Source organism: Ctenopharyngodon idella, chromosome 1, assembly GCF_019924925.1.
Source record: "Ctenopharyngodon idella isolate HZGC_01 chromosome 1, HZGC01, whole genome shotgun sequence".
NCBI classification, from domain to species: Eukaryota; Metazoa; Chordata; class Actinopteri; order Cypriniformes; family Xenocyprididae; genus Ctenopharyngodon; species Ctenopharyngodon idella.
The window spans coordinates 37,455,193-37,478,025 of record NC_067220.1 but is presented as its reverse complement, the minus strand read 5'-3'; the positions used below and the strand labels follow the sequence as shown (position 1 = coordinate 37,478,025).

Below are 22,833 nucleotides of genomic sequence, written 5' to 3'. Positions count from 1 at the left end.
TTTTAGTTGCTTTGAAATGAAAAACAAAAGGCACAATGAATTTCAACTCATTCTTTATCTTTAATATGCACAAGAGTTGAAAAAAAAATACTGATGAGCCACCTTAAAGAGAAATTCAGTTCTAAAATTTATAAAAACATACAAACAATCAGAGGCCAAAATGCGATCTGTCGCTTTTTAGATTAATTTTTTTTTTCTTCAGCAAGTAAAAATCTTGCAACAAGCAATAAGCTTGTATCCATTTCTGATACAAGACAAAACATCTTTAAAGTGGCTCGTTTTCTAGTTGTCTAGATAAGTTCATGAATTTCAAACCAGTTTTTCTTTTTGTTCAACAATAAATGGCTAATTCAAAAATCATCAAGGCTGCCTTTAGCTTCCTTACTGTCTTTTTTTCAGCAGTTTGCGGCCCAAACACAACTACTTTAGTCCAACGGCAATTTTTTTCCCCATACATCCCTTTACAAGTCAATGCACAGGGAAAAAAGAACAAAACAAAAAAAAAAGTCCAGTCACAACAGTAAGAAAGCCCATTTTCCAAATAATGGCAATCATTTGCCATTACAAAACAAAAGTTAAAACAAAAAGAACAAAACAAAAAAAATTACCCCTAATGGCTGTAAATCAAAAATCACGTTGTTATTATTGTTCTGTAGCGTCCCAACAACGTCTAGTGGACCTAAGTGTGGTAGCTTCTCATTATATACCTAAACAAGAAATATACTTTTATTTTTAGTTGGTATGATTAGGTTTTGTAGCAAGTGAAATAAGATTAAAAACAACTAAACAAAAAAAAGGAACCACAATGTCATGGATCTCCTTTTCCCATTGCTTGTATAGTCAAAATTAAGCGAACATCGCTCTCCACTTACATTAAGCAATAAAACGGGAAAAACCCAAAAGTGTGCGCGTAAGACTGGAAAAACTGCAAAAGCGGAAGCTCCACTGATCAAAACAAAAAAAGAATTCACAATCCAATCACTGTTGCAAAGTTTCTTGTGGTTTTGACTACCGAGTGCTGAAATGTACTGATTTAGTGAAAATATCCTCCAACCGGTTACAATTGGGCTTATCCCAAAGAACTTATTACTATGCTTACAGACAGGAAGTAGAGAAGATGAATCCGGAAAATAAAGAGCGCTGCCAGAGCACCCTTGTTAAGAAGAAAGACCTGTTAAGGTTATCTCAAAGAACTTCCAAAGGCTGGGGCGACCCTTTAAAAGTCCTGGCCAAATTGACCCGACTGATGATCATCTCACATAGGATCCTCCTTTGACACGTCCGACAGTCCAATTGCGAACCAAAAAGATCGGCACAATGAATGTCCACTACACTATCGCTGCAGAACTCTGAAAATGAGGGTGCTTGACCGTCTCAGATGAGATTTTCTCCATTCAAGTTTGTGTGATCTGCTGACATAATTTTTTTTTCTTCATTATCTTCAGTGTTTTTTTTTTTTTTTTTTAAATATCCATAATTTCAGGATGAAGAAAAAGCAAAAATTGGTGGCGATAATTTAAGTTCTGTTTGCACACCACATATTTAGAGACGCTCCCTTCCCCCATTTGAATAATATTCCATGGAATAACCCATTATAGGCTAGGTCACAGATTCAGATGAATGAGGGAGGGGGTCCAAATGGCTTAACACAGTAGAGGCTGGACGTATCGTGTTGGGTGTCTGTCTGAGACTCGAAGATCATCACCAGAAATGCAACGTTTTGAGGGAAGGAATTTCTTGGAAACAAAAGAAAAATCCCTGCCTTTATATTTCAGGAATATCTCTTTCTTTTATCTTCCTTGGCTGATATGATGGCTGGTACAACAACAGAAGTTCCTATTATTGTTCATGCTCACCTATGTGTGTGAGTGAGTGAAAGAAAGAGCAAAATATATTTCTTTTTTTTTTCTTTTTTTCTTTTTTTTGGCAACTGCAGTATAATGAGTCTTGTTCTTTTTCTCTTCCATGTTTTGAGGTTGTTGAGATCCATCCATGTTTTGAGTGGCATTGAGACAGGGACTCAGAACCTTCAGTGCTATTTTCTTCTGTGTGAGCGTGTGTCGTTTCTGAGCATGGTGATTGGTTTGTTTTTTCTGGTTAGTGAGTGGTTGGTAGGTGATGGGTCAGTAGGTGGCAGGGGTTGAGGAGCAGCTGGGAAACCCACCGTTCCTAAATTTGAAGCTCTGGTTGTCTAGAACTTGAACTCCTTGGTTTGTAGGTTGGAGGCTGGATCGAAATTAAATGTGCCTCCCTGGGTGGCCTCAGGAATCAGGCTGGGGTCCTCATCAATCTACAAGCAGAGCCAAACACAATTAAAGACTGTTTAAACCAAGGACAATCACTATAATGATAACTACAACTATAATGTAGTAATAGTCGCTCTAATTCTTTGAAAATAGGGAAGTCCAAACCCCAACTATAGCGATAACAACACAGGCCCTTTTTACACCTGGTATTAAGATGCGCTTTGATCGATCGGATCACAAGTGAATGAAGGAAACACATTCCCGTTTACACCTAGTGTTTTAATTCGTCTCTTTTGTCTACTTTCAGACACTTCTGTCCTGATTTCTTTAAATGTATGGGTTTTTTCAGATCTTTTGATCTAACGGACAAAATAAGCTTGAGCAATTTACATATGAACGTGACCGGAGACGACGGAAAAACACGTATAGCAGCAGCTTTCGTTTTTGCCCTGATAGTCGCAAGACCGGCCGAATGCTGTGAGTGCGTGTTAGAAATCAGGAATGGTGAGAGAACATTATGCTTGGTATGTTTTTCATCTTCAAACCAAACTTGGGCCTTCAGCTAACAAAGTTTAAATCCTGTCTGGCTAAATCGCTTCCCATAGTTTACGTGTTAGGTCAGTAGGTGGAGAATAGGCGGTCTTTTGCAGCTGTTTGAACACAATCGACCACGTGAGTGTTTACACTATGAAAGCAATCCGGTCGAATGCGTCTTCAACTACCTCTGGAAGTGTTCAAAAGTGCACAAGCTCAAAATGTTTTAGACCCCATTTACACCTTTATTTAACTTCGTTCACTTGTGATCCTATTGACCAAAACGAATCTTTATACCAGGTGGAAACAGGGCCACAGAGGAAAGATAAAGCAGAAAACACTTTCAGAATGATTTTTTTTTTTCTAGCTGATGGACGATAAAAACTTTAAGAGCGAATCAAGATCCACTCAATATTAATGAGCTGAAGCATTTAAAGTGGCAGACAACAAAACTGCAGTATGTGCTTAGAATAAACCGAAAGTTATTGTCAACCACTACACAGAGACACATGCCAGGAAACAAGAGTTTGAGACTCACGTCATCTCCTGAAAAGTACTGATCGATGATTTCAAATGCAAGTTTATAGATGTCCTCATTTTCATGCTGCTGTAGGTTCTCAATTTTTTCCAATCCTGAAAGACAGAAGCCAAGATTATTAATGATGATCCTTTTTTCTACAAAATAATCAGTGAATGTGCAGATGTGATCATTTCAGACTAAACTACTGGTCATTTATCAGAATACAACCAGTCTAAATATGAAGGAACCATGATGACTACTCATTTCCACACTGCATGGATTACCTCCACACTCTTCAATGATCTCAGCAATTGTGCTGGCTTCCTCCCCAGCCATGATGAGGATGTTTTTCAGTCCATCAAGAACCACCTGGACCACCTGAGAGTCCTTCACTGACAGCAGGTTGCAGAAGGGTGGGATCACGTTTTGTTGCACTAAGTACTCCACCTGCCAATTACAGCAAAATAACCAATGAAAAAGAAGGGAAAGTGGCTCTGAATCAGAGTTTCATTGTGAATGGTTCATACCTGATCTTTTCTTCCACTTATTGTCAAGTTGCTGATGGCCCATGCAGCTTCCTTCTGTGTTCCAAAATCACCCTGTTTGGAAAAACCAAGATACATATATGAGACATCAAATTAAAGATAAATCACTGTTTATTTAGGGAAGTGTCTAAACTGGACTCTTCCAAGAGTCCCCACTGTATATATGCTGTCTGTGGCAGTACTGCAAATCTGAAGTAAGGTGGTGTTAATGCTAAAATGAAACTGCAAAAGGGAAAAAGTGGATGTATAGCAGGCTACGCAGATAACATCTTACCTTGGCAAGCTGGTGAATGATCATGGGTATGAGACCAGCATCTATTACAGCCTGCACCTGCTGCTGGTTTCCTGCTGTTATATTGGACAGGAACCACACTGCCTCCTGCAGGGAAGAACAGACACATCACAGATGCACGTGAAACATGAGCCACAGCGCTTACACTGGGATTGGGGAGATTTCTGGAGTCATTTAGGAAATTAGCCAAGTAAATGTTTGGGTTTCATCATCTTGATTACATTTCACACAAACGGGATCAGATGGGATGTGTGTGTGTCTGTCTCACCTTGTTAATCTTCTCTTTGGGGTGTGTGAGCAGGTTGGGAAAGTGAGAGAGGACATCACAGTTGAGCACCACCTGAGTCTGCTCATCCGTCCCGGTTACAATGTTCCCCACCGCTCTCAGCGCTGCGGTCTGAGCAGAAGATACACAAACACTATCAGAAACTGGATTCGGGTTTTAGAGGAAACTACTATAAAAATCTGCATTATTTTTACCTGAACTTTGACCTCTTGGTGGCTGAGCAGTGGGACAAGGAAGGGGACGACACCTGAGTCTATTACCATCTGAATCTGCTCGTTACCTCCATCTGTCAGATACGACAGAGCCCACACTGTGTCTACCAGAATCTAGAGAAAGAAAGAGATTTTAGTATTCTTAAAGAGACTCATTTTCTATCATTTGTTATACAGCTATCTGATTGGTCCGTTGTAGCAATGAGAGGTCAAAAGGACTATTTTTCTTTCTTAGCAGAAGCTTTAAGCCAAAGCAAAATAATACATTAACATAATATATTGCTTTTATTTAAAATGTACATTTATTTGATAAGTAGCCATACAATAACTGGGATAAATCAGTCAGCCGATCATTATTGCAAAATAAAGTCCTTCAAGACAATACAATAAACCTCACATCAAGGTTCAGATAAACTCATCAGCGTTTACTATGCGATAATAACCGGCAAGTTGTACATTATTCCAGATTTACTACACTAATTCAATTAAGAACAACACCTCTGGTTTAAGAAAAAAAAAAAACACATTTATATCTTGTACTTACATTTATATCTGTATGATATATGAGTACACAGAGGGCAGGAAGAATCTGTGAGAGAAAAACTGAAATTTTAGAAGCTGATATTTCTTTTGAAACCACCAGATTGTCAGGATAAACACACAGCATGTAAACATGAAATCAGAATATTCATTAGACCTGCCATCAATGAAAGAGTTATATTACACACACACATACAGAGTGAAAACACCATTCTAATGATTTCTTAGCAGCAGGAGGTACAATATGTTGCCTTCAGCTCAAAGCTACACCTCCAGATTACAGATAGGAGAAGAAAAAAAGAACGATAAAATATTGGCATATAGATTACACAACATAATATCTGAATCCGACAGACTGAATAAACAGAAAAATGGAAAGGAGACAGACTTCAGATTATTGAGAGAGGTTGAGTCTGAAAGGCAAGAATGAAAAGCCTTGACACATAATACCTTGCACTCTTTAAGACTTAAAAATTGTGGCACAGTGGTGCTTCACTGGATTACATGCCAGTTTATAGAGCTTTATGCATATCAATCAGTCAAACAGCCAGCTAAGTGGATCAATTTAGCCAATCAAATCACTGTATTTCTATGCACTTCATCAGTCAGGCTTGTACCGACTAGTACTGGAGCAGATAAATACAGTGTGATATGGTAAAAACACTTTAGTAATCTCTGTTAACATTGACAGGGGCTGCGTTTAAGTCCAATTTTTTGTGCCCTTCCCTCATTATCTTCCCTTCGTCTCATTCACTCGGATGTACGTCATTGCTTATGTTGAACGAGAGCCCACTACTGTCGGAACCCTTGAAATGTGTTTAAATGGAACACCCTAATCCCTTGATCACTTGGAATCCGATATGGAGCTGATTTATTTTTTACAGTTTTTTGTTTTACGCACCATGTTATAGGCCTGTATGTATGCTTGGGCTGTTAAAACAATTAAATATAAACAAATATTAAATATGAATATATTAATATATTTATATTAAACAGAACATTTAAAAATACACAAATGAAAATAACAGTAAAATATAACTTAAAAAAAAAAAACAGCTTAAGGGAGTTACAAGTATTAAATGCGGATTAAATGTCAAAATAACGCCAATATCATACACTATAGAGTCCTGTGGGGTGGGGGTAAATTAAGCACGACCTGCTGTGATGTCACAATCATGGTGCATTGTGGTCTATGGATCTGCCTGAAGTGTACATGTTGAGTAGACTCGCTCCCTCGGTCAAAATCGAGGGATCGAGGGTCTGTCCAAGTAAACTTCCCTAGACCACTTTAAGCTGAACGTGCTTCAAAATGGTGGTGGGGATTCCCACAAAGGGGAAATGTTTAGGGAAGTTTGCGAGTACATGTCTAAAATTGGATTTGAACGCAGCCCAAGTGTTGTTTTAGATTTAAAAACGCTTCAAGTTGTTGTTTACTAAACAATATTCAATTAAACAATTAATAGATCATTTTTACCAACTCTAAGAAAGTGTTAAACATACATACGATCATACATACTCCTCACCTCTTGTACTGTTTCCATGGGTGGGGGTGGGTCTTTGTTTCGGCACAGATTGACAATGACCCAGGTAACATTTCTCAAGAAGGTTATGGGGATGGAAGGATTAATAAACGACAAGAGAGGTTTGACCACACCGAGCGAGATGACGTAATCTCGACACTGAGGTCCATCACCTGCAAAGGCCCATAAAGCACAAATGTGTGTTAAAGTTGAAATAACACTACTGATGAGCGTCACAGCTGTTACAATCCTCGAATGATATGGATCCAGATTTTTTGGGATAAGTTTGTAAGTTTAAATTGTTAATGCACTGCTAAAGAAATTCAAATGCAAGTAGTTATTACACGAGAAAAGAAACCAAATCTATTTACACAAAGCATTTTTTGGAAATATACTCCAGTACTATAGGTGGCGCAACAGAATTAAAGCTTTAAAGGTTTGTGAGCTGAACTAAAATTGAATCTAAAATATTACAGTTTATTTGATACTTTGCCTTTGGTGTTCAACACTGGTTGAACCAACAGCTTTCAATGTGTTAACGCCACCAATATGCATGCAGAAGCTGTTCTGGGCACGACATCCAAAAGCTCACATCTTATTAGTTGGTTAGTTTTTGTTGCCAAGAAAATGAAAAAAAGCACAAACTTACACTCAAATTAGAGTCTATATAAATGCTGCTTCTCTTTAGTAAAATTCAGAGGCAGTAACAGTGTGAGGACATTTCACAGTTACTCACCAATGATGTTGCCCAGCGCCCACACGGCCTGCTCACACACATTCTGATGAGGAGAGTGGAGAAGTCTCAAAAACAATGGGACAGCATCTACACAGACAGGGAGAGAGAATGAGAGGAGATCAGAGCATTCAAATGCAGACAGAGCTGACAAAGTCAAAACAGGCCTGGCCAAACAACTTACTGGATTTGACCACTGCCTGTGTCTGTGCAGACGTCCCTGATGCAATGTTGGTCAAAGCCCAGGCAGCTTCAAACTGCAATGAAGGACTGATGAAGAAAGAGAGAAATGGAAGTTCAGATGTTTTTGAGGTGGTAGTAAACAACACTTCACCTCTGACCACTCTGAATACAAAATGACCTTCTGGGATACTCTGAAAAGGGCTCAGCAGGACTTTCCCACAGGATTCTATGTTTGTAGCCAGAACTGACTTTTATAAAAACTTTTTAAAAAGTACACAAACACACTAATAGCTCATTTCGAGTCAGACATGAAGACAAAAGCAATGATTTCAGTTTGAGTCAGTCCACTGTAACACACAGTGTTCCAACAACTATTGCCTGATGCATTTATGATTTTTTCCAGTCATATATGATTAAAAGGACAAAGATCTTAAAAAAAAAAAAAAATCATTTTATAGATATTGCTTGGTTTTCCATTTGTGTATCAGGTACCAAACCTTATTTCTCATTAATGTGTTTAAAAGATTCTGTAACGTCAACTTCATTTTGCTAACTTTAACCATACGGCCTCCAAACAAGTCAGCAAATCTGAACATGTTAAATGATTCACAGGAAGAAATTGTTTCTCATTGCCTAAAAAAAAAAAAAAAAAAAAGCATGGGCGAGTCATGGAGAAAGGTGTGACAACCGCCTAAGGACACCCATTTCTATTGGTCAACTTTCTGTGAAACCTGACCACTTGACTCAAATTTTTAATTGTTTTGCTGTTGCTGAATAAGGGTGTAGAAAACAATGGGGCTCAGTGAAATCCGAGCAAGTTGTGTCTGATTCAGCAAAGTCTTTATGAATAACACTTTGGTGGACGTAAAATCACCTAAAAATCATTAAAGCATTACTGTCTATGCGTTTCATCATCATTACTCCAGTCTTCAGTGTCACATGATGAAAACAGTTGTGCTGCTTAATATTTTTGTGGACACAAACCGTGATACATTTTTTTCAGGATTCTTTGATGAATAGAAACTTCAAAAGAACATTTATCTGAAATAGAAATATTTTGTAACATCATAAATGTCTTCACATTCACTTTTAGTCAATTTCATGCATCTTGAATCTTACTGACCCCAAATTTTTGAACGGTAGTGTTCTCACTTGAAGATCTCCATCTAACATCCACCTTCTGCCTCATCCCTTATTCTTTTATCTCATTCACTTTCTCTACCATCATTCAAGATGACATTGAGAACTTCATTAACTCTGATGCATGTTTGTACACAAACAGCACAATTAAAAAAGGTTTCATTAAGTTTTGAATAATTTCATTTAGTGTAATGTACAGTCGCTCACTTGTCATCCCTCTCCAGGCATTTGACTAAGATCGGAAGGATTCCACATTTTATCAAGTCATCTATGGGAGGATTTCTGTCACTTGAGAGCAATTTTCTGCAAGGACGAAAAAGAGAAAAAACAGTCAGGCACCATCCAGCACGCCAAATACATGTCAGCAGTGTTATTGCAATCCATTTCAAAGAGACAAATCCAGCAAAACATAATAAATTATATTTAATTACAAGCATAATTCACAGAGTTTTCCATTGTTTTTTTGGGTTATGCCTTTCACATTCAGCCGATTTAACATTAAATCAATAAAATGTGACGCATTTCTTAATTATATGCACTGATGAATCATGTACATAAAAAATAGGAATGTGTATTAAACCAAAAAGAGTCCACATTGATATGTTGACTTGAGGTTATGATAGGCATGAGGTTATGACTCATCATGAGAGATGTTTTTAGAAGACATTCATGTGTAACAAATTCACATCTTTTCATATCCATATAGCAACACTTACCTGGCTGCTTGCACTGCACTGAGCTGCACCACTGCATTGTCACTGGTGGCATTCTGTAGAAAAAAGAAAGGAGAAATGGAGAATTAGAGGAAGAAGGGGCCGCTCACACCCACACACATGCACACTTTGTGAAGTGGAGTGCTGCTGTGTGCGCTGACCCTTGGTTATTTATCAGATATCAACACGGTGGAACCTTACCTGTAAGATGGCATCTAGTGTTACATTTTGCTGAGGAGAAAAGGAAGAGAAAAATTTAGACAAACTATGTAAATGAAAATGGAAGATATGGAGTTAGATTAAATGAGAAGAAAGCCTCTTACCCCTTTGAAGTCAGAGTCCACATCGGAATCTTCCAGACTCTCTTCCTGTGGAACATTTCGTTTCTTCAGGAGATGCTCATCTCTTTTGTTCTGTACGGATTGAGAAATCAAATAAATATCAAGTCCTCTGTGAATACTTGCACTTAATAAATGCATGAGTTCATGAGATCACACAGACCAAAACAAATACTAACTAATCTGTGATTTTACAGACTCAATACTTTTGAGGAAATCATAGAATACACAGTTGATTAATGTCATGTACAATTAATAAAAGGTGTATTTATTTAATAAACTATCATTTTAAAGAGGTTATATCATACATTTTCACATAAAGACCCTTAAAATCAAATGGCTGTTTTTTCTTCTTCTGCTGTACCTTTAATACAACAATCCTCTGCTTCAATACAGGGGTTCAATGTTCTGCCCAAACTAAGTTCAGAATGAAATTACTTAAAATTATTATATTTTGTTAAATATAAACATTATTTCATAAACATTTCTAACACTGGGATCCTTCAGAATGAACTGCAGAGCGGAAGGTGCTACACACAGCCAGACAAACCTTTTTTGACAGACTTTATCACTTTTTGCTAGCAAGCATCTGGAGTACTTCATCCTTATTACTTCCGAATTTGCCATGCCTCTTCATGTTGAAAACCAAGTAAGTTGGTATATTAATGTTAGGGCTGCCCTCGACTTAAGATTTTTCTAGTTAACTAGTAGTAGTTCATAAGCGATTAGTTGACTAGCCATATAAATCATAATAATGAGCCTAACCTAAACAGCACTCAAGTGCACACATAAAGCTTGCCACAGCGCACCAGCAAAAGTAATGATTATGAATGTGTCGATTTAAAAAAAAAAAGGTAAGGAGACTGTCTAAACATTAATAATTTATTGATATTTTCTGTTTTCGGGTGAGATTAAGTCGACAAAGCTGACTCATCACCTCCGCAGTAGTGGACGAGCCTATATGCACGTTTCATATGGATTACATATTCTGAGAATATTTGTTTTCCACTTGAATTGGTTGAAAATTGCTTGACATTTCAAGCTTTCTATAGATATATTTCTCATGTCTGTGAGGCAAGTAGCCTATTTGCTGAGTTTCGTTTCATGTGACGTGCTCAAGTTCACAGAGACCCAGATGGCAGAAAGCACATCCTGTTTTTTTCCTTTTTTTTTTTCGAAAGCCCAATGTTCTCTTGTTATTGCGAGTTTACACAAATAAAAGTGGACCAGTTTCAAATGATGTATTACTCTTATCTGTATGACCAAATATGACAGAGTATTTTAATTTGTTTCCTCTGTTATCAGGAAAAATGCCATTGATCGCGCCGGCGCCCTCATGTCATGCAGTAAGTGTGCTAATACTTTAGCTTCCACACACCGCACAAACACTTGGATATGCGCCTAATAATAGTGCAAATTTATCTATGTTAACATTAGAGAAAGCAGCCATGTAAAGTTGCTACTACTTAAATGTTTTAAATGATAAGCCATATTTGAGGTCCATGGATGATAGACAAACGTTTGGATTTCCTGCCCGACATACAGTAATTACCACAAGGACCCATCGTTAACGCACTCTGTCCCTCACTTCACCACAAGATTTTTTTGTTCTTCCTGTGACTAACTGAATAATACAATTTTTGGTCAACAAAGCCTCTTCTAGTTGACTAACGATTAGTCGAATATTAGGGGGCAGCCCTAATTAATGTGGGTAGTTATGTGCAAATGTCTCAGGTTTTTGATTGTTTTTTCAGTGGGAAGTTTTAGTCCAGAAATTTACAGTATACCCTGAGTGCATCAAAATCTTATTTTAAAAGATAGAGAAAAATGCATTTTCTCATGAAACCCTTATATGGAATATTTTGCTGCTGATGTTACTAAAATAAAATTCAATAGCACAATATCAAACCCTTGAAAAAAATGGCAAATAACTGTCAAAATGACACAAAGTCCCTTCTGGTTCTAGGCTGTGTGAGAAAATAATGTGAGGGTGAGTGGTCTGTGACGCTAATGTTAGAGCAAACAGGAATGCAAAGAGGAATGTCTCACAGACAAACACACACAGAGCACAGCAGCATTCTGTCCAATTCCTCTGGGCTGACAGTATAACCACCTAATATGGACAGAACATGCTGCGTCACCCAATCCAGTACCAAATGAATCACCATCAAGGCTGTGGGACTAAACTTTTGCTCCACATCAACTCTAGCCTACCATATCAACAACCGGGGATTTCTACCCACTCAGACTGCGACACAAAGCATGGTTGCCATTTGTCCTAATGGACTTTGTTAGAGGCTTGCCGGCAGCTTTGCTTCTGGTGATGACATGCTACTTTATCATGTAGGGATCTGTTGCAGTTTTTTTATTAGATGTAAAAACCAAAAAACAAAAACACAGTTCTATGGTTCTGAGTTCCATGCCAAAAGGCAGGGAGGAGGGGAGATATGTGTGACGAGGGAAGCCCCTCATGACAAACCTTCTTCTTGGGGTGCAGCCAACCAGGGGCCCCGTGACCATGGATGGCGTGACCCAAATACTGCAAGCGCAAACCAGATTTCCAACAGAAACAGCTCACCAGCCGAGAGACCAAAGCCATGTGAAGGCTTCAATAACAAGACATGCAAAGACTACTTATAACATTAGTCATGTTTTTGTGCTAAATTGAAAAAGAAAAAAAAAGAAAAAGAAAAAAACCCCCCACAAAATTATGATAACAAGAGCGAATATGTAAAACGTGTGAAATCATGTTTAAGACTTAAGTGCTCAGTTGCTCACTTATTGGTGTTCATCAGATCGTGTGTCTGACACAGCAGCAGGATCCTTCGGTCGCTGGTATCTGATTCATTATGTAAAACGTTTGGTCACAATTGGTTACGCTATCAGAGTTGTCACTATAAACTATATATAGAGCGAGATGCTTTGCTTCTGAGGATCACGTCTTACAGGAAAGACAGAACAGAAAAATCCTAAATGCAGCGTCCCGAGGCAAGAGCAAAGTATCCGTGTACGCTCACACGCAAACACCACCTGTCTACTGTAATGCATGAAGAGACGCTACAATGAGGCTACATTTAAGCTATAAATGCTTCTTTATTTCCTGCAGCGATGTACCCACACTTTGGCATGGGAGGAATGGTTTGATATTTCTTATATAACTATTGGTGGAAGCAGGGCCATCGCTAGGGGGCGAAAGGTGGAGACGTTTTTAGGGGCCCTCAGCTTTCGGGGGGCTGCCATGATTTCAAATGAGGGGGACAAATCAAACCCAAACCACTCCCCACTCCCCACCCCCCAACACAATTTCATCTGAGGGGGGCCCACAGCAAAAACCCGCACCGGGGACCCGGATACCATAGTTATGGCTCTGTGCGAAAGTATGGGACCACAGAAACTGGGAATGATTTTAGTTATTTGAACACCTTTTGGGGGGACTAAATTAGCTTCAAAGTAGGGTCTAACCCAGCACAATAGGAATTTTTCTTTGACGCAAGTATACGTTGATTGCCCGAACGCATGCCATACGAAACAGCGGCACCCACCATTTTTAAAAAGCCATGTAAACACAATTTACATACCTACTCCATGAACTACCTCCATGAAAGTGTAAAACAGTGATAGATAGCATTTACTTGTTGTCTTTGTCTGTGGCGTTGAGTTCTTTTCTCAGCCTCAATGATATGTAGGCTAGCACTGTAAGTTGCTGTAGGATTTAATCTCTTAGCCCTCCTTTTTGCCCTATCAATTGCATATTTACATATTACGCAACTTATGCATTACATATAAATCGCATAGCTTATACATTCCAAGCATACATTCCATCTCTGTTATCACGAAACCCATTTATCTTGTTTAACGCATCCATTTTGCCATCATTGCCTATATCCATCAAAGTAAACCATCAGATAGAACTGTGATTCTCACAAAATTGTATTTTTTAGTTCCAAAAAAGGATACCAAATAACCAAATGATATTTTTTCATCTAATTCATTCATGTACACCAAAGCACCCATTTAAAAAAAAAAAAAAAAAAAAAAAAAAAAAAAAAAAAAAAAATCACAGCAGAAAAAACATTTCAGAATTCACAGTGTATAGTATGTGCAACAGCAAAGTGCTTGTTTACATTTTAGACAAGTCAAGTTGCGATACTGAAAAACCTAAACCAACCACCTTGACCTGCATATATACGAATTACACAGCAACATACACAGGACAGATCCAAACATTATCCTGAATGTGTGTGAAAACAACGTGAATGTACTGAAATGTGTCTGTGCATAAAGACAATGTGCGATTAGTGCGTCGAGAGCATGCTCCTACATGATTTGTTTGCCCATCAATATAACAGACTCGCGCGTGCTTCTGTACGTCACCGCAATTGTCTTTACTTTGATTGCAATCCTCATCCATCAAAACTTTCATAGCAAGAAGCTGGTTTGCTTTATCCAGCTGAGAAACAGTTTTCATATCATCTGGCCATAGAGCGGTGGGATGTTTCGACGTTCCGTTCAGACAGGAACAGCGCGATGCGGGAAGGCTCGCGCTCTTCAGATACAATGACAGAATATGACAGAGAGTTCGTGTTTTAAAGCGAAACAGACACTGGAATGAATAATTCTCTCTGCCATCTCTGATATAATCAGCATGGACTTTAAGATCATCTAACTGTGTGACGTAAATTACGTTATGAAGCAATTTCACATGCTTTCGTAATTTTTTTGCGTTAAATATGCGTTAAATTATTTTAACGCGTTAAGGATTTTGAATTAATTGCATGCGTTAACGTTGACAGCCCTAACATATATATATACACATACACACACACTAACTATTCACTTTATATAATAATAAAATGAATATACTTTTTATCTGGGATTATGTTTCCTAAAGACTGTGTCAGGCTAGTTTGAGAGTTGAGACAGATGTTTTAATTCCATCTCTCATTTATCAGCAGCAAAATATTGTACTTTATTATTGTCAATCAGTTCAAAATCCATTTCAGTGTGTCAATTCAAAAGGCTGAGTCAGCCACTAAAAGTTAATAAGCTCAATAAATACATAACTGAAATTTAAGATAATTTCAGAGCAAATACAAATACAGAGCAAGTACTGCCAGTGAAGATATATTCCTTTCAGCTTTATCACCCAGTCCTAAATGAGACTGAGGAACTATTCAGAGCTCTTACATGCAGCACTAAATACAAACCTCAAGTGCTCACTGAATCATCACAATAAACAGCCTAATGTTGTTGATGAGTGCGCACATAGTTATTTAAAAAAAAACAACACAAAACTACAGAGGAAGTCTGGTTTATTTTAACCAACATTCTCTGATGAGTCACATGTATTGCATCAGAATGCAATGTTCAGCTACACACTGTAGCTTAAATACTACCATCCAGAAGAAACTCGCAACTGAACAGTGACTATGCAAAAAAAAAAAACACCCAAAACAATGACAGACCCTTAATTGTGAACTTACCTTTCTCAGTTCTACCGTCACTTCATTACGATGTCTTCGCATCGTCTGAAAAAGAACAAGAGAAATAGGTTGGTTAAGCACAGTATAACATATCTGAGGTATAAACAGTTTTGCAAGTGATGAAGAAAAGGTGCCCTCATGTTGCCGGAGCATTGTGGTTGGTTGCTTTATATTTAATACTTTGGTTTAGCTACTTGTTCAAATCTACAAGTGATTGCTTCACACACTGCCTCAGTGAAACCCTCTAATGGGCTGTAATGATGCAAACAAAATGCTACATTAATGCCAACCAAAGTCTTGCCACTCCAACAGAACAAAGAGGCAACCAACCGTGGTAACCATGGTAACGGCAGAACCCAGCTGTCACTCAGTCCTCCGTTTAAACAATCACATTTTGTGACCATTCTATTAGAACTGTACCACAAAATCCAACAGAACACACATCTGCACCAGACGGAACAGCAAGAACATGTCTGGAGCAACAAAACATATTAAAGTCACAATGAAATGGTGACTAAATCTTTTCTTCTGTATTGTGATGTAAATCAGAATGTAAAAAGAAAAAATGTAGGGCAGGGACTGTTGATTGGATTTTGACGAGTGCGTTGCACCAAAGTCCCTTTAAGACAAGTCATTTCACTCGGCGGCCATCTTTGAAATGCCTCTTGGACATGCAAGTGCAGCTTTCTCTTTGAAAGCTGTTTGCCAAGCTTTCGATTAAATTTCATATTTGAAATCAGCAATGAAATCTGACAACAACCATCTCATAATTTTTGTTTCTAAATGCTCAAATCATGACAAAAAAAAAAAACAACAACAAAAAAACCTCCTGTACTTTCAGGCTGGATCAAGCTGATGTGCATGCGCAGTCCTAAGTGCACGTCCCTTATGTCTCATTTCGGAGGCGAGCGTCTGACTGTTCCTATAGGAACCGGAGCATCTAACGGCTGCTGCAGTGATGCAATGACTTTACCAATTGGCGATTGGCACTCAAAAGTAGATGCAGATAAATGTGAGATTTCATAAGCGGACTAAATGATTGTTCACAGTAAGATCTACAACATGCATTTACAAAATATATAGGAAGAATTTGCTTTTCATTCCGACTTTATGACAAAATGGACAGGTCAAATCAGAAAATTGTTCTGCTCCCTAATTTTTATTTTATTTTTTTAAATATACAACTTCAATGGGATATAGGGGGAAAAAGAAAAACATCAGCAGCCAACGATGCAAAGACTTCACATGCTGTGTGGTGGGGATGGTGGGACGGATCGGATTTGATCTTGTGACTGGGCATCCTAGTTCATGTTACAGCAAACCCACACTGTCTTATGCAATCCAAAAGTCATGAAGGGAGGATGTAAAAGCAAAACTGACAAACAAAAAAGGGAAACAGAAAAAGGTAAAATACCAGCAATTATTTCTGAATGACTGATTAAATATATCAGGAAGTCCCATTATTGAATACTCAAAGCAAGAGTTCAATTTATGCATTTTTATAGGAATGCATTTGGCAGACACTTTAATTCAAAGTGACTTACAATGCATTAAATGCATATTTATCAATGTGTTCATAAACACAGATAAAACCTCATAATAAAAACCTGCAAAATGTTCAGTGTTCTGGTTAGAATTCAATCTATGCAACATGACATCTAAAGCTATATTCCAATTGATGCCAGATTTGAACTGGTTTCACTTGCAAGCACCATGGCTCAATGTTGAACTAACACTGGGCCACAGCTCCGCCTATTCCAAGAATCCAAATAAAAACAAGAAATTCTCAGCACAAAGCGGATTACTCAATTCGCAACATGGACAGTATTTTAGCGACGCATGCGGTATGTATGAGTCACAGCAGAATGACAAGAGGGCAGAGCCGAGAGGAAGCACTCCAGGAGTCAGCGGACCAATGCTTCGACGGTGACATGACAGCTTGACACTCTTGAGACCAGCATAATGACACAGTACGTGTGCATGTGCTTGTCTGGTTGCCAACGTGGTCTGAGAACATGCTGTCTCACTCTAGTTAGGACCACGACATACTAATAAATAGGCTGACTGCACAATAGCCACAAACATCAGGCTTGACTCATTTTTAGACCATGTTGCTTGCTACACAAAGGGTCACGGGTTCAATTCCTAAGGAAAACACATGATAAAATTTCTTGAATGCAATTGTAAGTTGGCAAAATGTGTAAATCTAATGTAATTAAACGGCACGTTTTAGATAAACTTCAGGCACATGCAAAATAGCAGGATGTAGGCTAACTGAGGAAAGCACTTAATGTAATATAATGTAATTCAATAGGGCTGGGCTGACTATATCAATTGTACATTTTAATTATCTCCATAATGATTCTTAAACCCCAAGAACGATCTCTTAGCCTATGCTGTTTTTTGTTAATGCATGAACAAAACTTCACTAAACAATTTGTACCAAGTCTGCCATCCAATAAATCGCAATAAGCTTAGTTCTTTGTTACTTCGATTAAAAAAAGCCTCAGCTTTCAAATTCTGTCAATTTGATAATGAAATTCAAACAATAATTATTGTTTTGACAATCTTTAAAGTGGTGTGACAGATCTCTGAACCAACCTTAGTTCAAGCAGTAATGAACAGATTATCTCTTCCTCTTTACTATTAGGGTGGGACCAAATTCTTATTTCACAATATGAGTTATTTTTATAACTAAATGTTATTCAGTCAAGAGCAGTAAGTTATTTTCTCTTTTGTTTGATTCACATTAATGACACAGAGCAGCAGGTAGGTATATTAGGCTGCTGTCACTTTAAGACGAAACGCACAAATCCAATATACTGATACATATCCGGTTTACATCCAACTGTTTACTTTCACTTGAGACCGGCATAACCGGCTGTGTTTACATGAATAGTCCACATGATGGGCATTTTGACATAATTGCATGTGTAGCCTATTCGACCATTCAAGCAAAATAAAACAAGAAAGAGATCTGAATTCGCGATCACATGCTGAGAGACACGGCTTTCAGTGTCAGCGTGTTCACCGCATTGAGTACTTCTTAACGTTTTTTTTTTTTTTTTTTTTTGAAACACCGAGCACATCCCAAATTTGCGATCACTTTCTCAGAGAGGCAGCTTTCCATGCATGCATTTTTGGCTCACCTCGAGCACCGCACCAAGCTCCTTTTTAGGATATACTGCGGTTATAACTTTTTTTAACATCAAGCACATCCACGTCCCACTCTTTATATTCTTATTCATGCATTACATCGCTCTGAAGTGTCAATAATGCTATATATTTACATTCCACGATATAGCAAAATCTCTAACAATAGACATTTTATACCACGATAGCGATATATATATCGTCATAGCACCCAGCCCTAACTATTAGTTATAGCTGGGGAGCCCAATCCTGTTCCTGGAGATCTACATTCCTGCAAAGTTCAGCTCCAACCGTGATCAAACACAACTGAACCGGCTAATTAAGATCTTCAGGAGCACTTGATACAGACAGTTGTGGTGGATCTGAACTCTGCAGGTAGGTAGATCTCCATACATATAATATTTTTACTTAACCTGTCTGTGAGGTCTTATTTAATGTATGTTTGAATAAATCTGTCATGACAAGAAGTTATGACAGACACAGTTTAAATATTTATATTTCAACAACAAACTGTAGTAGAAACAATGAAATCATTAAAAACAAAACTGCCTTATTTGCAATTTAAATGTTTGCATACAACTTGATTGAATGTAATAGTTTGTTGTAAATCTAAACCGTTAAAATTATAGTAAATGTACCAACATGCAGGGTTCCCTTCCTGCATAGTTTACAGCATTAGTTGAGATTTTTTGTCTTTAAAAGGGACATCACATATCATGAAAATCTGACTTTTTCTGTGTTTAAGTGCTATAATACATACAGGATTCTGCACAAAAGATTAAGCTGAAGTCGACGAGTTGAATCAACTCCACAGCAACTACATAAATGCATCCACCAACCATTCAGAAAAATCCAGTTGCATTCTAAAAGTTATAACTTCTTCCTGAGTCTCTCCATCAGTGTCCGACTCTGGTTTGAACAATGTAAGTTTGAGACTTTCCAGCTGTTGTTGAGCAACTGAAGCATGAGCTGTTAAAGCTCTGCCCTCTTTTGGAACATGGGAGCAGCAGCTCATTTGCATTTAAAGGGACACACACAAAAACAGCATGTTTTTGCTCACACCCAAATAGGGGAAAATTTGACAAGCTATAATAAATGATCTGTGGGGTATTTCGAGCTGAAATTTCAGACACATTCTGGGGACACCAGCGACTTATCAGATCATCTGTGAAAAAGATCCCTTTATAGAATTAGACCTGATGTATATCCAAATGAATCGAATTGAGATCAGAATCGAATCAGAAGCTTGTGAATCCAAATCAATACCTAGCCCCATAAATCGAATCACAAATGTTCTTTGAATATAATGTGCAAATTATAACATGAACTCTTGTGATACTCTTCTGACCCTTTTTGAGGTAGGCATCAAGAGAGTATGTGACACAGCAGACGAATCAAATGGCTGTTTCTTTTTCCACAACCACTTAGCAATGCAAAACACAGAAGCGCTCGTCATTCTCTCAGTTAGCTACAAGTACATCCTTGTTAAGGGCTAAATCTAGCAGCTAATGAGCCGAAGTATCCCACAGTTCCACAGTCCGTTGCTGGCCACATCAAATGGGTCATGCACGAGCCCTTCGCTCTTAGGAACACAAGAAGAGAAATCTGAATCTACTTTGCAAATTCCCAGAATAGCTGCAGAAGGGCGACAGCTTTGCTGGCTTCATCCATAGCCATGTGTGTCTGACGGCTGAGTCACACACCAGCAGCCTATAGTCAGTTGCAGTCAATTCACACTATTAATCTTGAAGGAGACCTCAGGGGTTACTCCAATGAGCCCACGGCAGAAGATGATAATGATGTCTAGTATCAACAGGGTATGCAAGTAAATGAGTTCATCATAAATGTGATTGCAGCACCTTAAATGTTATACTACTCATTTGAAAGTGACTTTGAACACTCATTATGGTGGTCCTCTGGGTTAGACGTGACGTTTGATGAGATAGCTGCCATGTTTCTTAATTTAACTGAGTGTGTTTGGTTATAGATGTCAAATCAACTTTATATAGTGCTTTTCACAATACACATTGTTTCAAATCAGCTTTACAGAAATAATAAGATCTTAATATCTTCATGTCTTAAGGCCTGTTCACACCAAGAATGATAGCTATAAAGAGAACTATAACAATAACTATATTAGCATCAACACCAGCAGACAATATTGTTCTGTTTATTCTAAGCTCACCCTGCAGTTTTGTTGCCTGTCGCTTTAAATGCTCGAGCTCTTTAAAGTCTTGTGGGTTCTGATTGGCGGTCAATGTTTTTATCGTTCTTCAGCTGGGAAAAATGAGAAGATTTGTTGAATAAAGTCGTTATTTTTGTTTGGTTTTTGAGCACAAAAAGTATTCTCGTCGCTTCGTAACAATGTTGAATCCCTGCAGTCTTTAGTACCTTTCTGGAACTAAAAAGTGTTGGTTAAATAATATTAAATTGTATTAAAAATATCTTAAATTGTGTTCTGAAGATGAACGAAGGTCTTACGGATGTGGAACGACATGAGGGTGAGTAATTAATGACAATTTTCATTTTTGGGTGAACTAACCCTTTAAATATGTTTCCGGCCAATAATAAAATTGAGAAGTTGAGATCTGCTATATAGTATATAATCAATGAAGGACATAGTTCTAGGCTGAAGTTTTGTTCAGTTTATAACTATTTGGTGTAGTGACAAACCTAATTACTATTTGTTGATGTGTATCACTGCCATGGATAAATGATTCATATAAATGACAGGTCTAAAATTATCATCATATCGCCCACTGCGAGGGCAGTTTAACGGAGGGATTAAATTAAATTGAAAGTCATGACATAATAATTAAACATAACACACTGTATATAGTACATAATAAATGTAGTCCCCTAGTGTGCAAGCCAAAGGCAACTGTTGCAAAGAACGAAAAATCCCATTGCTGTATTACATAATCCATCATCTTACTGCACAACCTGGCTTGCTAGTATTTCTAGGTCGCCTCTATGCAGCCTGCATTGGGGTATGAATTTAGGAGCACTACCATCTGGAAGTTTTCATTCCAGTTTAAAAGGTAATAAAATCGGGTTTATGTAGCTCTGGCATACCTACAGGTGAAGCTTAGATGCTAACTACCACACCAAAAGACAATCTGATTGAAAAAGGAAAAGATGCTAAGCAACTGACATTTCGCAATGACATCTTTATTAAACCACCATAACCAGCTCTAATCAATGAACACGTACATTAATATCAACTACAGCAGTGCTGCTAAACTGGCGTGTCCAAACAAGCAATAAAGAGGTCAGATGTTGAGGTATGACTGGTCACTAGTTAAGTTCTGGAGAGCTTGCTAAAGCCGGTATTAACACACCTGTCTCTGTCGCATATATCTGGTTCGCAAGTTATATTTCAGATTATTTGCTAATAGTTAGGGAGTTTAACTTCTATACATGAATGTTAAAAAGTATGAGTAAGAAAACACACGAATAAAAGGACTAGTAGACGATTAATCAGCCGCTTGCTAACCAGTTAGCACACATGCTAAGACGATAAATCTGCATGTTTTTGGCCCAGCGCGATTTAAAATGAAAAATTAACTTCTGAGCCTCCAAACCGACCTAATAAACAAACCCGTCTTAATATTACACGACTAAATAATGCGCTATAACAGCTCAAGTCCGTGTATAAGCCACGATTAACTTGTGAATATTGAAGGGAAATGTGTGTTTAAAGAGGCCTCTATGTAGGCCGCGCCCGCTCCGCATGATGCTCTTGCTGGGTCCACAAACACCCTCTCCGATCCGACACCATAAAATCAGAACCACAGACACTCAGGAGAAGGAAAACGAACTGGGAGAAAAGCCCAGAGTCCAAAGTCTCCGGCGGACTTACCTCCACATCTCGCCCCTTGTTTTTAAAGCTCTTGATGCGATGGTTTTCCAAGCCGGCGTTTTCGGCCATGGCTCTGTGTGTATGTGTGTGTCTGTAGTCCCGACCGACGTGCGGAGCGGAGCTCAGGGAGGAAGAGGAGGGCGGGGGGTGTATCGATGTCCGAATCGTGAATGAATCATTCATTTGAGTCGGATCTTTTTTTTAAATGATCTGGTTCACAAAATTAGCGGTTCTCAAATCAATAACTGACCGACTCGTTAAACAGCACCTTCATTTTTAGATTTTATTTTATTTTTTTTCAAGAAATGTTAGGCTACTAATTTCCTGGAAGTCAAAATATAATTTTTATTAAAACTTACAAAAAAATCTGTCGAGTTAATTGTCAATTTATGAGCTGAATCATATATATATATATATATATATATATATATATATATATATATGCATGATTTTATACATATTAATATATATAACTGGTTCATAATGGGAAAGATCCGAATCTCGGGAATGAGTCGGACCTCCCATCACTACAA

The 22,833-nt window shown here is 38.1% G+C and overlaps 1 protein-coding gene across 1 annotated transcript; it reads right to left on the bottom strand.

The window, feature by feature from the left end:
* Positions 1 to 36: 36 nt before the first annotated feature.
* kpna3 (karyopherin alpha 3 (importin alpha 4)) lies at positions 37 to 22,415 on the bottom strand. The gene is made up of 17 exons (XM_051898874.1): positions 22,301 to 22,415; positions 15,286 to 15,330; positions 9,788 to 9,877; positions 9,666 to 9,695; positions 9,468 to 9,520; positions 8,959 to 9,054; positions 7,613 to 7,698; positions 7,432 to 7,518; positions 6,699 to 6,868; positions 5,180 to 5,224; positions 4,618 to 4,749; positions 4,406 to 4,534; positions 4,120 to 4,224; positions 3,828 to 3,899; positions 3,585 to 3,747; positions 3,319 to 3,413; positions 37 to 2,290 (listed from the first exon to the last, which is right to left on the bottom strand). Exons 1-17 carry the CDS (start codon positions 22,367 to 22,369, stop codon positions 2,192 to 2,194), a joined length of 1,566 nt encoding a protein of 521 aa, XP_051754834.1. The 5' UTR covers positions 22,370 to 22,415; the 3' UTR covers positions 37 to 2,191.
* Between the last annotated feature and the right edge of the window lie 418 nt (positions 22,416 to 22,833).